The 14,460-nt window shown below is 38.7% G+C and overlaps 1 protein-coding gene across 4 annotated transcripts in view; it reads right to left on the bottom strand.

Annotated features, from left to right (window-relative positions):
• The window catches only part of LOC124285754 (DENN domain-containing protein 1B-like), a 66,499-nt gene that overhangs the window by 12,485 nt on the left and 39,554 nt on the right, over positions 1–14,460 (bottom strand). For 3 of the 4 annotated variants that reach the window (XM_046722028.1, XM_046722026.1, XM_046722025.1), the window contains exons 11-17: positions 12,209–12,254; positions 11,051–11,152; positions 10,660–10,768; positions 10,154–10,290; positions 9,391–9,522; positions 8,341–8,400; positions 5,931–5,963 (exon numbers count right to left, since the gene is read on the bottom strand). In XM_046722028.1, the coding sequence (XP_046577984.1) occupies positions 5,931–5,963; positions 8,341–8,400; positions 9,391–9,522; positions 10,154–10,290; positions 10,660–10,768; positions 11,051–11,152; positions 12,209–12,254 (619 nt within the window). The remainder of the gene's footprint in view (positions 1–5,930; positions 5,964–8,340; positions 8,401–9,390; positions 9,523–10,153; positions 10,291–10,659; positions 10,769–11,050; positions 11,153–12,208; positions 12,255–14,460) is intronic. The other variant, XM_046722027.1, reaches the window with a different exon arrangement.

The following is a 14,460-nucleotide window of genomic DNA, read 5'->3' on the forward strand; positions in this document are numbered from 1 at the left end:
AGAGGGAGGCACATAACGCTGGAATGAATACTATTTACAGGAAAAATGTGTTACAATGAAATAAATGGTTGTGCCCTTAATTAGTCTTCTTTGTTACAATTGAACTTTGCTAAATAAGGCTGTGAAGAAAAGACGCCAAAGAAAGCTGACATCTGATTGGCTGATCACATATCCTTGACTGTTCGCATGATGAAGAGATGTGTTACTCCATCTCAGAGACATACCATTTCCAAGTAAAACGTCTGACTTTAATGAGACTGTTATTTCAATCCCCGTTGCCATGGTTAACTTGAAAACAAAACCAATTGACCAATTTGACTATGGTTGGTTGGTTTGTTGTTTAACACCACACTCAGCAATATTCCAGCTATATGGCGTCGATCTGTAAATGATCGAGTCTGGACAAGACAATCCAGTGATCAACAGCATGAGCATCGATCTGCGCAACTGGGAACCGATGACATGTGTCAACCAAGTCAGTGAGCCTGACCGCCCGATCCCGTTTGTCGCCTCTTACGACAAGCATGGGTTACTGAAGATCAATTCTAACCCGGATCTTCACAGGTTGATTTGACTATGGAGGGACAAGAGAACAAACAAGATCAATACAGTCTGTACAGGACAAAGTAAACACTCACAGGTAAGTACTGACACCACCATCACAGAAACAATATGTACACAACATACATATATCACATATTGATAAAAATATGAAGCATCATTAATTTTGTGGAGGAAGATTTTAAGAAATTGTGATTTTAGTCCCACAAAAATATCCCCCAAAATATTCATGGCACCTTACTTTTTACCTTCAGTATACATACAAATCAAATCTGCAATACTCCATATTCATTTAAGGGATCCACAAAAACTTTCATGATTATAATAACTCATAATTCAAGGCATTTAAAAGGCTCCTGAAATTTTGCAAATACATACCACCAGAAAATGACTTTGATGAAAGTGTAACCTATAGACTAGCCGCCCCCTTTCTACTGACTGCTTTTTGGGGTCCTCAAAATTCAGCTTATCTACAGTCATATACGGTACACTATTATATATTTTTCCATTCAGTTTGTTCCCCACTGCAGCACAATGGAACTACATGGATCTTTTATATACTGTTTTCTTCGAAATCTACAACTAGTTTACAGTCGTGACTATAGATTGAGGTTGGGGCCCGTTTCACACAGCGATCATAGCGCTACGACTGTCGTAAGTCTATGTTAAAGCATGGGAGTTACGATCATCTTAGTGCTTCGACTGTCGTAAGTCTATGTTAAAGTATGGGAGTTACGATCATCTTAGCGTTATGACTGTCGTAGTGAAGTCTATGTTAAAGTATATGAAATGGGGCCCTCATCTTAGAAATATCTGTCGTAAGTCTCAAATGAAATGGGAGTTCGATACCTTAGCACTATCAAGGTGAAATGGGGCCCTGGTTAGAATATCCAAATTACCTCAAATGAAATGATCTATTTTCAAGGTATTCTCAAGCTAGAATCTTATCGAAATCCCTTTTCAAGCCTGTGCTAACTTGGAATATAAGGAAATGTGCAGCAAGTGGTACGGACAGGATGGTGGTTGAATAAAGTGTCATTTCTAGAGGAGGAAGGGAGACGGAAGGGGGAGAAATGGACAGGAGGGGGTGTGTGGGGGTGTGTGTGTGTTTAACTAGCACTAGTACAAGCAGTCAGGTGCAAACTGGACATGTTGCAGTTTTCAATGTTCTCCTACTGTTCCAGCCTAAACCTATTGTTTGTTGCAGGTGTCAGTTATTATTATTTTTATTATTATTATTATGTTATTGTTATTACTATTATTATCATTATTATTGGATATTTATATAGCGCACATATCCACGCACTAGTGCATGCTCAAGGCGCTGACAGATATAGATTTGGGTGCATAAATTCAGAGCATTTCCTCATAGACTCAGCATTCTGTATCCTGCTGAACACCGTAATATACATCATTGTTGTGTCTGCCTTGAAAACCCAGTGCCAGAAACATGGTCTCAGTCCGATGATATTGTCATTCCATTTGTATTATGGATTAAATGACATTTACTAAACACTAAACATGGAAAAAAAGATCAAGTATCTGACATTTATACAAATTTTCAATTATTGGCAAACTGACAAACAGCAAAGACAAAAATTACCCAAACATGAACAAAATAGTAATTACAGAGCTTGTTATTCAAGTCTTGAGGGAGAAAAACACTATTTACCTGCATACTCCTTAACATAAAAATGTAACAATCCCAGGCAAGTCAGACACTAGTATCAGACTCAAAATGCACATGAAAACTAGGATACATTTTCTTTAGGCCATAATACAGAAATGTGTAGATGCTTTTTTACTTTGCTTTTAACAATATTCCAGGAATATCATGGCAGGGGACACCAGAAATGGGCTTTACAGGTAGAGTTTCTTTATACCCCCAAAAGTGTAAGTGAGTGAGTTGGGTTTTACACTGCTTTTCAACAACATTCCAGCAATATCACGGCGGGGGACACCAGAAATGGGCTTCACACATTGTACCCATGTTGGGAATTGAATCCAAGGCTTTAATCACTTGGCTAGTCCATCACATCCAAACCCCAAAAGTAGTTGTGTGGGTAACCTTATAGGGTAAAGTTATGGCATTGATACACAGGGATAATCACTGATGTGGTTCACATGGAGGAAAGTTTGCCAAGACTGTGATTAACAATCCAGTGATTAATGTCATGAGCACTGAGCTGCGCAATTGGAATACAATACAAATCTGACCAACCGATCCTGTTAGTCACATTTACAACAAGCATGGCTTGTTGAAGACCACTGCTAACCATATTTTCAAAGATTATTTCACCAAGTAAAGAAACATGAAACCCCAAAATAGTTTTCTCCATCTGCAGGTACATGGGACAAAACTACCTGGGACAGGTGTTCCATAGTGAAGTGGGCATAGTTATAAATCTAACACTTAAGTTATTATGGCCTAAAACAAACTGTGACGAACATGTCAGTCATACATCAGGCCGGTGTACATATTCCATGCTTCTATCTAAATCTGTCGACAGCAACATAGACATTCATCATCTATAAACTTGCATCCCATTATTTCAGTACAATGTGAGTGAGTGAGTGAGTTTAGTTTTATGCCACACTCAGCAATATTCCAGCTATATGGCGGTCTGTAAGTAATCGAGTCTGGACCAGACAATCCAGTGATCAACAGCATGAGTGAGTGAGTTTAGTTTTACGCCGCACTCAGCAATATTCCATCTAAATGGCGGCGGTCTGTAAATAATCAAGTCTGGACCAGACAATCCAGTGATCAACAGCATGAGCATCGATCAGCAATATTCCATTGGGAACCTGGATGACAATCCAGTGATCACAGCATAAGCATCGATCTGCGCACTTGGGAACCGATGACATGTGTCAACCAAGCCAGCGAGCCTGACCACCCGATCCCATTAGTCGCCTCTTACGACAAGCAGGGGTTACTGAAGGTTCATTCTAACCTGGACCTTCATGCGTATATTTCAGTACAAGAAGTGAGTGAGTTGAGATTAATGCTGCGTGGACAGGTCAGTCATAGTGTCAGCTGGGACGGTACATGTTAAGTTGTGAAACAAGCAACGCTGGTTATAGACGCACATCATGATCTTGGTCGGATTAGGTAATTCTGTACATCGACTGAAGAAGCTTCCCCAGGCAAGGGAGATAACCGACTATAAAATTCAAGTTTCTACTCTTGCCAAACTAGGCTAGAAATTCCCAGATTTATTTTGGCTAGTCAAAAGTCAAATCAAGACAACAACGAATAGCACCTACTGCCTAGATTTCAGTTGACTGCATGATTTGCAATGCATGTGGCCCATCGACTGGGTATTTGTTTCCAACAAAAGACCTGTTTTATTTCAATATAGACTATGCGTACCAATCTGATTGTCTTGGTATGGTGCAACTTGGAGACAGGAAATTCCAGCATAGTTTGTCAAGGTTCGAAACTTTTGTAGTCAGTTATTTGCCTCAGGAAGACAGATTAAGTCCCTTTTAACATTGTCCACATTTTACAACACCAAATATCTCAATTTCTACAAAGGTTTTAAAGCAAAAAATATCTAAATATTAGGGAGAATAACTAATCAGCAGAGGCAAAACCAGGCAAAAATCCCCATTGAATTCATCTAAATCAAAAAAGATTGTACTACGGCGAAAAAATAAAATAATTTAAACCATGACCATCCTGAAAATTAAGGATATTTAAAACCACAGAAGAAAAGGAAACAACTAATCTAAATGGCAAATATGTATCTGATTTTTATAAGATCATTTAATAAATGTTCACATAAACTGTTAAGTGAGTGAGTGAGTTTAGGTTTACGCCGCACAATATTCCAGCTATATGGCGGCTTAACTGTTAAGTACTAAGGTTAGTAAAGGTATGGCTTATATCGATGGTTGTTTTTAAATTGTTGTAGAAATGTGAAGACTAGTTGTCCCATGGCGTTATCTGTGAGACAATAGCAGTTACAGCATTATGTTAATGTTATGTCCTACATGGATGACACTCCTTTGGGGATTACTTCTATCACTTTTACTGTCCCCTGCAAAACCACGCTGACAGTCCAACAAAATAGAATTCATTACATTTTAAATTCATTCTTAACTGTTGGCTTAAATTTGTTGACTGATGTCCAAACTTATGATAAAGATATGTAAATTCATAAAAATCATAAAATTTTTGCATGTACAGATTGATTCTGTGTTCAGCCTCAAACACAATGTAAGTCGGAGGGTATGTTATTAGCCATATTCTGTTATGTAGGATTTGAAGACTGATCAGGGCATATAGCCCATGTCAAATTTATTAAAATATAATCTGATTTCAAAGTCCATGGTCAGATTTATTTTTGAAGTCAGAATTGTCATATTCATACGAAATTTACCTTTTTTAATTTACAATATCTCTATCAATTCTGTTAGGATCAAATCTACCTCAAGATCTACCACAGACAGGAGTTATGAGCCATAGGTGAGTGAGGTGAGTGAGTGAGTATGTTTTTTGCATCTTTAAACAATATTCCTGCCATATCACAGTAAAATATATGCAATGGGCCAACCCAACACTGGCCTTTTATGACATGCCAACAATATGATACAACATGTAATATCATGTACAACTACAAAACGCCGATTTTACATATATTCAGGGGTTCCATAGAGTGCAACATGCAACATACATAATAGATTGATAATTCCTTGTAAAACAATACCTACTGAAAAAGAAATTCTTTAAATAAAGTCTTTGAAAGGCATTTAGAAGCTGGAAGAACATGAATAAATGCCACTTCTTATTCTTTGTGATAACGTTTCAGAGCCACTTCTTGCTCAATCATCAGGTGATGAAACATTAACACAAAGAATAAATGAAGTTGTTGTCCATAAACAGTGTCATGTATTCACATGTATAATGAACATGTTTGGAGAAAGATCCACAAAATTCTATACTTGAGACTTCGGAAGGAAATGAGGAATGTGTAAGGGCATGCTGGTTATGGGCGAGACGTGCAGGTCTGACCATCTTCGATCATCAGGGGCATCGTATCTCCATTCTATCATCATAAAAACCCTGGATCCATTCGCCTCCACAGCTTGACACAAGACTAAAAATACTGTCCAATCAAATTACACTTCCAAATAAGACAAGGAGATACATCACAAGTACTAACTCGCCTAGTTCGTAAGTCAGTTTGATCCTTTGTTGATTTCAAGCACATCGCGAGAATTATTTTGTGCCAAGTTTGTGAGAAAGATTGAGACTGAAGCTATGGTGGTTCTCTGGTCCATGGTATTGATCAGACAGAATTGAGAAACTACCCTTGATCATCGAGGATGGTGTCGGACAGGACATGCAAACTGTCACTTACAGACTGAACAGCAGAATTCATCATAATCGGTGCCTGTTGACAAATAGTCAGTAACATGAGAACAAGCAAAGAGAGAAAGAGTGAGTGAGTGAGCTGGGAATTGAACAGTATTTCAGTTACGTGGCACCAGGCCACTACTGCAGTCAAATATGGCAGGACTCAGCCGTTTACCATGGTAGGGTTCAATACCAAGGATCATCACTGTGATGCATCCAAGAACATCAGATCCTTGCATGGCAAAGGGACACAACTCTGAAAACACCTTTTGACACCACAGCCCAATGGGTCCCACATGTCTCAAGTAGAGTGAGTGAGTCAGTTTAGTTTTAAGCCGCACTCGGCAATATTCCAGCCATATGGCGGCAGTCTGTAAATAATCGAGTCTGGACCAGACAGTCCAGTGATGAACAGCACGATCATCGATTGGGATATGATGACATGTGTCAACGAGTCAGTGAGCCTGACCACCCGATTCCGTTAGTCGTCTCTTACAACAAGCATGGGTTGCTGAAGATCAGTTCTAAACCGGATCTTCACGGGTCGTCTCAAGTAGAGGTAGAAACATAGGACAATGTGCTTTTAAAACACTGCTTGGTTCAGATTACATAAAACCTCTACATACAATTGATGGAACCCTACATTTGAATTGTGGCAATAAATTAAAAATATTTGAAGACTGAACATAGAACAGAAACCAAACAGTTTTTGGCCTATGTAATACCTAAACACACTGAAACAACAAAATGGTGGATGTATGGGGTTTTATACCACAGCCACCATGATCTTAGCCATGTGAGGACTTCAGTGATTGGTCAACCCTGCAAACCAGTGGTTGATAATGTGAGCATCTTTCAACAATCGGTGACTCAAATTAGAGTTGGTCTTCAGTGCCAGCCTGTCAAATTATTATCGATATTTAGTAGCCATTGTGGTCAAACAATCCCCAACTGGGGCAGATCTACCTGAAATTTTAATCAAGTTCAAGAAGGAGAAATAAATGAAATAAATGGATGATAAATAGAAATTATGATCATGATGATGGTAACATGCAAGGGTGTATTGTCTATATTGCATCATATGCGTGTTCCTACAATACTACGAATCAGTAAACAGTCACACTTTATCAACTTCACCTCTATCCTGTTATTAGCAATACTAGATGGTTTTTAAACAAGTTCACTATCACCCATTGTGAATACATATTGTCAAACTGTATTAGAGAGTCATACAATAAAGTCAAGCTATAAAATCTGGTGGTATATAACTCACGGGAATCAAATTGGTCATCTGTGCATAATTTTGTGCAGACTACCAGTACCACTGTCTGACACTGAGAAATACTGATGTGTCCTGAACACTTATTGGTCAGAGTACTCACTGGCTTCCCTCTCAGTTGAACAAGCTACGATTTGATTGGTTGGTAAAAATAGCTACTACACTGCAAAGCGGACGTATGTATTCACGAGTGACGATGATTGTAGTTGGAAACACATGAAGTATCGATGAAGTTGGATGTAAATCGTCAAATTGATGCAAAATTGACTGAACTATAAAATACCTCCAGTAATATGGAGTGGGAATAGTTTTTAATGATTACATACATCAAACAGTAGTTATCATTGTTAATAATACTAAGAAAGATACTATTTCCTATGTAACTGCTGAATAGTTGACAGTGAAGAGGACTTCTGTTGAAAATCTCACATTTCATTGAGTAATACAGATAAAATACAGGTTTTCATCAGTGAGGCAATAGAGGTCAGATATTTGCAGTGAGTATGCTTATTGATAAACTGCCAGGCAAAAGGAAGAATACACTTGAAAACTGTACTTGACAAAACGTTTGAAAGTCTTGTTAAAATATTACTAAGCTGAAAACAGTAGCTGAAAATCAGAAACTTAATATTCAGAACGAGACTATAATACCCCTGTCCAAAACATCACAATAAAAACATTTCTTATCTGTTTCATTTTCTGCCACCAAATATTATGAATCTGGTTATCAAATCTGTAAGGCAGGGGTGGAAATAACTTTAAAATTGCTAGTGTACTCCGGAACAGTAGTACGTGTAAAATCACTTGCCCTGATAATTTTTCCACTATATCGGACGTTTTCCTGTTGATTTTTTTAAATACACACCATACTTAACATTGGAAAGTCAACTGGACACCGGTACAGTGTGATATACAAATTTGCTTGCCTGACAGAAAAAACACTGGACTCGGACGTCGGGCAATGGGTTATTTCCACCCCTGGTGAGGTCTGGCATCTATCCTCATAGAGGCTTCATTACACCCAGATTGTCCTTAATGTATGTGTTAGTTAGAACTGGTAGTACAACTCGGGTTAGTTTGAGGGTCAAGGGGTGGCACTCAGTGGGGTTGATATACAGACAGCAGCAGTAATTACCCTCTCTCTCACGTCGGACAGGACTTCCTTCCCACTCTTATGAAACTTCTTCCCTTGTCTCTGGCAAACAAACATAACAAGAGGTTAGGTGACTCAGTTATCAAAGATATCACATAATCATTCTATAACAACTGTAGGTACGCAGGAGCACAATAATTCCATGTCAGCCATGTTGTGTGGTTTACCTGACAAGGTATGTACTATTCGTTGTTGTGAGTGAGTGAGTTCAGTTTTACGCTGCTTTTAGCAATATTCAAGCAATATCACGGTGGGGGACACCAGAAATGGGCTTCACACATTGTACCCATGTGGGGTATCAAACCCGGGTCTTCGTCGTGACTAGCGAATGCTTTTACCACTAGGCTACCCCACCGCCCCTCGTTGCTGTGAATGCACAATGCCATTAAGAATGTGGTCAAATATAACATATGTTATATTTGGTATTATACTTTCTTAGTATCGTACAGATTCTGCCGTGCCAATTTACACTTATGAGAGGGGTACACAAAGTCTGTGGTGTTAGACTAACAAATGTCTGACTTCCATTTTTGTGGGAGCGGGTTAGGAGCTGACTTTGAGTGGTGGCGATTAGCTGCCTGACTCTGAGGGTGTGGGTTCAAATCCCAGATTGGACTCAACCCAACAAAACTACTAGAATCTGTACTTTACTAAGAAAGTATAATCCCAAATATAACATATGTTATATTCGTTAATGATAACATAAGGGCACTGCCTTTGATCTCAGAGCCAATAAAGATACAATTACCAATTCAAATTACAATTCAAATTACAATTGAAGCCAGAGCTTAGAAAATCCACAGTTAATAATAGCTCTAACCAATTTTCTCTACTGAGATGTCTCTAATACAGCTGCATATCAAACACTAGAATGGGTGGACATGCAAGGATGCACTACAGGAATCATTTCCAGGTGGTCACTGGTTAAAATTTCAAAATCAACTTTGATCCGAAGCTTGGTGCAACACTTAACATTCACTGCTTGGCAACTTCATTTGAAACTGAGGGTGGTAGAAAGGGAGGTAACTCTACCTTCATGTTGCTGGCCCACTCCTTGTACTTGGACTGAGTGTTGAGTTTGTCAGCGTGGAGCACAGCCTCCTTCTCAAACAGGTCATTGAAGCCTTCGCCACAGTTCAGGATTTCAAGGCGGCCATTGATGAACTGAATAAGGACAACATATGCCAAACAATCATAAAATGACGCTCTTTTCAAATCACTATTTCATTTCAAAATTATTGTAAATGGCTGTGATGTTTTCATTGTTGTTTAAAGCCGCACTCAGCAATATTTCAGCTACATGGCAGCAGGCTGTCAACAATCAAGTCTGGACCAGACAATCCAGTGATCAACATCATGAGCATTGATCTATGTAACTGAGATACAATGACGTGTCGACCAAGTCAGCTAGCCTGACCACCCGATCCCGTTAGTCACCTCTTACGACAAGCATGGGTTACTGAAGATCAATTCTATCACAGGTCTTCACGGGGGAGACAAGCATGGGTTGCTGAAGATCAATTCTATCACAGGTCACTCGGTATGAGTAGTAAGCAGTAGGCTGGATGACATCTCAAACATGGTGGTATGAACTAGTGTGGCACTATCATCATGAGAACAGACAAAATATATGTCTATTTGATGTAAAAACACTGCACTTTTAGGGTGTGCAAGGAACAGAACACCATATTCCTACCTGGCAGATGCTATTCACTTTACAACTCATTGTAAGATAAATGGTATCTAACAGACACTTGTGTAGGAATCACTATCTAAATTCCAGACATTAGGGCACCTGTTGGAAGATCTGTAGCTGGAGCATCTGCTGCAGGAACGCTTGCATGGAGGGAGTTGCACGTGATGTCACAAAAGCCTCAGGCTCAAATGTGATTGGCTCTCCTGTGTGGAACTTGAGGGCATCACGATATCCACCTTGACAATAAAACAGATAGTTCCTTGTTGTCTCTTACTGTAGGTTTATTTCACATGTAAGTATATTTCAGCATGTAAGTAAAAATTAATTATGTAATAATTGCATTTGTATTACTTTTGAATAAGGCTAAAACTATTAATATACAATTTATGAAACTCCAATCTATGATGGATCAACTTTAGCATGATCAGTTTTCCTTTCAAATACCAAATTACTTTGACTGGTGATTTTTATTTTTTATTTTTTTTCCCTCCTGCCTTCAGCTTTTCTGAGGACAAAAATCCATAAAACAAGAAATATAATTGGTCTGGCCTTATATGGGTTGTCAGATATGAAATCCAGTTGAAAAATAAATAGTCTAACAATACCTATGAGTCTGACGAGGGCATTGAGGAAGGCCCGTGAAATAGCATCCCCCGACTCCAGCATGGAACTCTTCACACGTTCCCCCTTCAGGTATTTCTTGAGGTAGGACAGCTGGAACATAACGAGTTCGTGAGGCAGGTATAATGGTTTCAGTCACATCAAAGTATAGCATGTATATGACTCAGGTCATTAATTTGATTAAAAGTGATTAATGAATTAATGAATAAGCTTTTGAAGCTTCACCCATTGTACCCATGTGGGGAATCAACCCGCCCCCTCAAGCATTCAGAACAGCATATCTAATTTCTCCCTCATGGTGACCAATGATTACAAGCAGCCTGACCAGCTGGTTGCTGCTGACCAGTTCTAACCCAGGGTCCCCTCTGTGCTCACCACTTCCTCCGGCAGGTCCTCGAGGTCGCTATATTCTGTCTGAACCGTATTCTTGTCAGCATCAACTATCACAGCATCACCTAGTTCTGATGGCCGTAATTTCTATGACAGAAAAAATAGTCTGGAATTGTCATGCTTTCAAACATAAGATACACAAAGGTAGGCATCGCTGTTGATAGAGATCATAGAGATTAATAATCGCTACATAAATAGCATTCGATTATTGGTAAATATCAGAGATGTAACCTGGAGCACAAATAGAAAAAAATGTCTGAATGAAATGAATATTTCCACATTACTGGTGAGTGGCGACATGTTTTCGCATGGATTACTAACAAAATAGCGCCCTGAACATAATTTAGAAGCAGACCATGAATAAAGTCCTAAATTGGTATATTGGGTGAGAAAATTCCAACTTTTTTCTATCACAAAAGTTAATGTACAAAATTGACAATAACACAATTTTCATATCAATAATCATTAATATTTTTTCCTATCGATGATATTTCCGATTAGTCAACCCAACTAAGCTAGGTCACTACACGTGCCCAATATATAGAGAAATGTAAACACATTTTTTCAAAATGAGCACCAAATTGTTTTGTATTTACTGTTTACCAAGCAGGGACCAATGAAATTCTTTTTGACATTTTTCTAACTTTCCTTTTGAGAAGTATATTAAAGTTTTTCATGAGCCTTGCACAGCTTTAGAGTAACTACTGACTGACTGACTGAGTTTAGTTTTACGCCGCTTTTAGCAATATTCCAGCAATATCACGGCGGGGGACACCAGAAATGGGCTTAACACATTGTGTCCATGTGGGGAATCGAACCCGGGTCTTCGACGTGACGAGCTAACGCTTTAACCACTAGGCTACCCCACCGCCCCTTTAGAGTAACTAACATATGCAGATGGTAAAAGGACTCTGCAGTACATCTAACAAGGTCATTCCTACAATCATGATGGCAGTTTCGGCTCTAAACATACCTTTGATCTGTGGTCTCTTCTCACATTTTTAGAAAATAACTAAGATAAAGGAAATGGTGACAAGTTTCTGTTTATAAAATAAAGAAAATTTTGAAAATGTGTGTTGATTTTTTGTCAATTTATATTTTCAAATACACATACAAATATACGGTGGAAGAGAGTCAACTTACGCCCATCAGAGTCGCGTGGACTCCTATCACATACGGCATGGGTGCTCTGAAACATCAGGTTAATAGGCTAAGTAATATTCTCACAGTCAGCAATATTACATGTCAGGCATAGAGATGCGCACTCTGATATATTACATATCAGGCATAGAGATGCGCACTCTGATATATTACATATCAGGCATAGAGATGCGCACTCTGATATATTACATGTCAGGCATAGAGATGCGCACTCTGATATATTACATATCAGGCATAGAGATGCGCACTCAGATTTATTACATATCAGGCATAGAGATGCACACTCTGATATATTACATATCAGGCATAGAGATGCACACTCTGATATATTACATGTCAGGCATAGAGATGCGCACTCAGATTTATTACATGTCAGGCATAGAGATGCGCACTCAGATTTATTACATATCAGGCATAGAGATGCACACTCTGATATATTACATGTCAGGCATAGAGATGCGCACTCAGATTTATTACATATCAGGCATAGAGATGAACACTCAAATATATTACATATCAGGCATAGAGATGCACACTCTGATATATTACATATCAGGCATAGAGATGCACACTCTGATATATTACATATCAGGCATAGAGATGCACACTCTGATATATTACATATCAGGCATAGAGATGCACACTCTGATATATTACATATCAGGCATAGAGATGAACACTCAGATATATTACATATCAGGCATAGAGATGCACACTCTGATATATTACATATCAGGCATAGAGATGCACACTCTGATATATTACATATCAGGCATAGAGATGCACACTCTGATATATTACATATCAGGCATAGAGATGCGCACTCAGATATATTACATATCAGGCATAGAGATGAACACTCAGATATATTACATATCAGGCATAGAGATGCACACTCTGATATATTACATATCAGGCATAGAGATGCACACTCTGATATATTATGTATCAGGCATAGAGATGCACACTCTGATATATTACATATCAGGCATAGAGATGCACACTCTGATATATTACATATCAGGCATAGAGATGCGCACTCAGATATATTACATATCAGGCATAGAGATGAACACTCAGATATATTACATATCAGGCATAGAGATGCACACTCTGATATATTACATATCAGGCATAGAGATGCACACTCTGATATATTACATATCAGGCATAGAGATGCACACTCTGATATATTACATATCAGGCATAGAGATGCACACTCAGCAATATTACATGTCAGGCATAGAGATACACACTCTGATATATTACATATCAGGCATAGAAATGCACACTCAGCAATATTACATGTCAGGCATAGAGATGCACACTCAGCAATATTACATGTCAGGCATAGAGATGCACACTCAGCAATATTACATGTCAGGGTGCCTATTCTCGATAGTGTCCCAGCTAAGACACATCCTAACTAGTTAGGACAGGAGTTAGGACATCCTACTGTTAGGATAAGACCCATTCTCGAAACGATCCTGTCTCTGTCCTAACTTGAGCTACCGAACCTAGCTAGGATAGCGAGCTCTTCAGAAGGTGAGATAGAAAAACATTAATTAAGTTGGGGATTCCCCTAAATATCACTTAGGAAATAAACAGGAGTTACTTTCCCCTATCAAGTTGGCCTTGACATTGAAATTTCACGGCTATGTGACAGTAAAGTTGTGATTAAAAAGGCCGAGAATAGGTAAGAACTGAACAAATCTCTTTTGTAGATCTAAAGAATATGTGCATTGCAACAAGTTATATTCATTACCGATACATTGATAATGTATACACAAAAAACTCTTCTTAACTCATCAAAACTGTGTGCTGTTGTAAATACAAATGTAATTTAGGTGAGTTATTTTGTTTGACAACATCAAACTTGGAGAACAAACAAGAACCACACCATGTTGACTTCCACTAAGATAGACTTAGGACAAGTCACAACCTATCCTAGTATTTGTCCTAAGTTAGGATATCCTAGCGCTAGGATATTTTTCGAGAATAAGGTAGGACACCTATCCCAGACCCTAGGAGGAAAGTTAGGATATCCTAGGGCTAGGATCCTTTCGAGAATAGGGGCCCAGGCATAGAGATGCACACTCAGCAATATAACATACAGGCATAGAGATGCACACTCAGCAATATTACATGTCAGGCATAGAGATGCACACTCTGATATATTACATATCAGGCATAGAGATGCGCACTCAGATATATTACATATCAGGCATAGAGAT

Source organism: Haliotis rubra, unplaced genomic scaffold (assembly GCF_003918875.1).
Source record: "Haliotis rubra isolate DU_JTF1 unplaced genomic scaffold, ASM391887v1 Scf369, whole genome shotgun sequence".
NCBI classification, from domain to species: Eukaryota; Metazoa; Mollusca; class Gastropoda; order Lepetellida; family Haliotidae; genus Haliotis; species Haliotis rubra.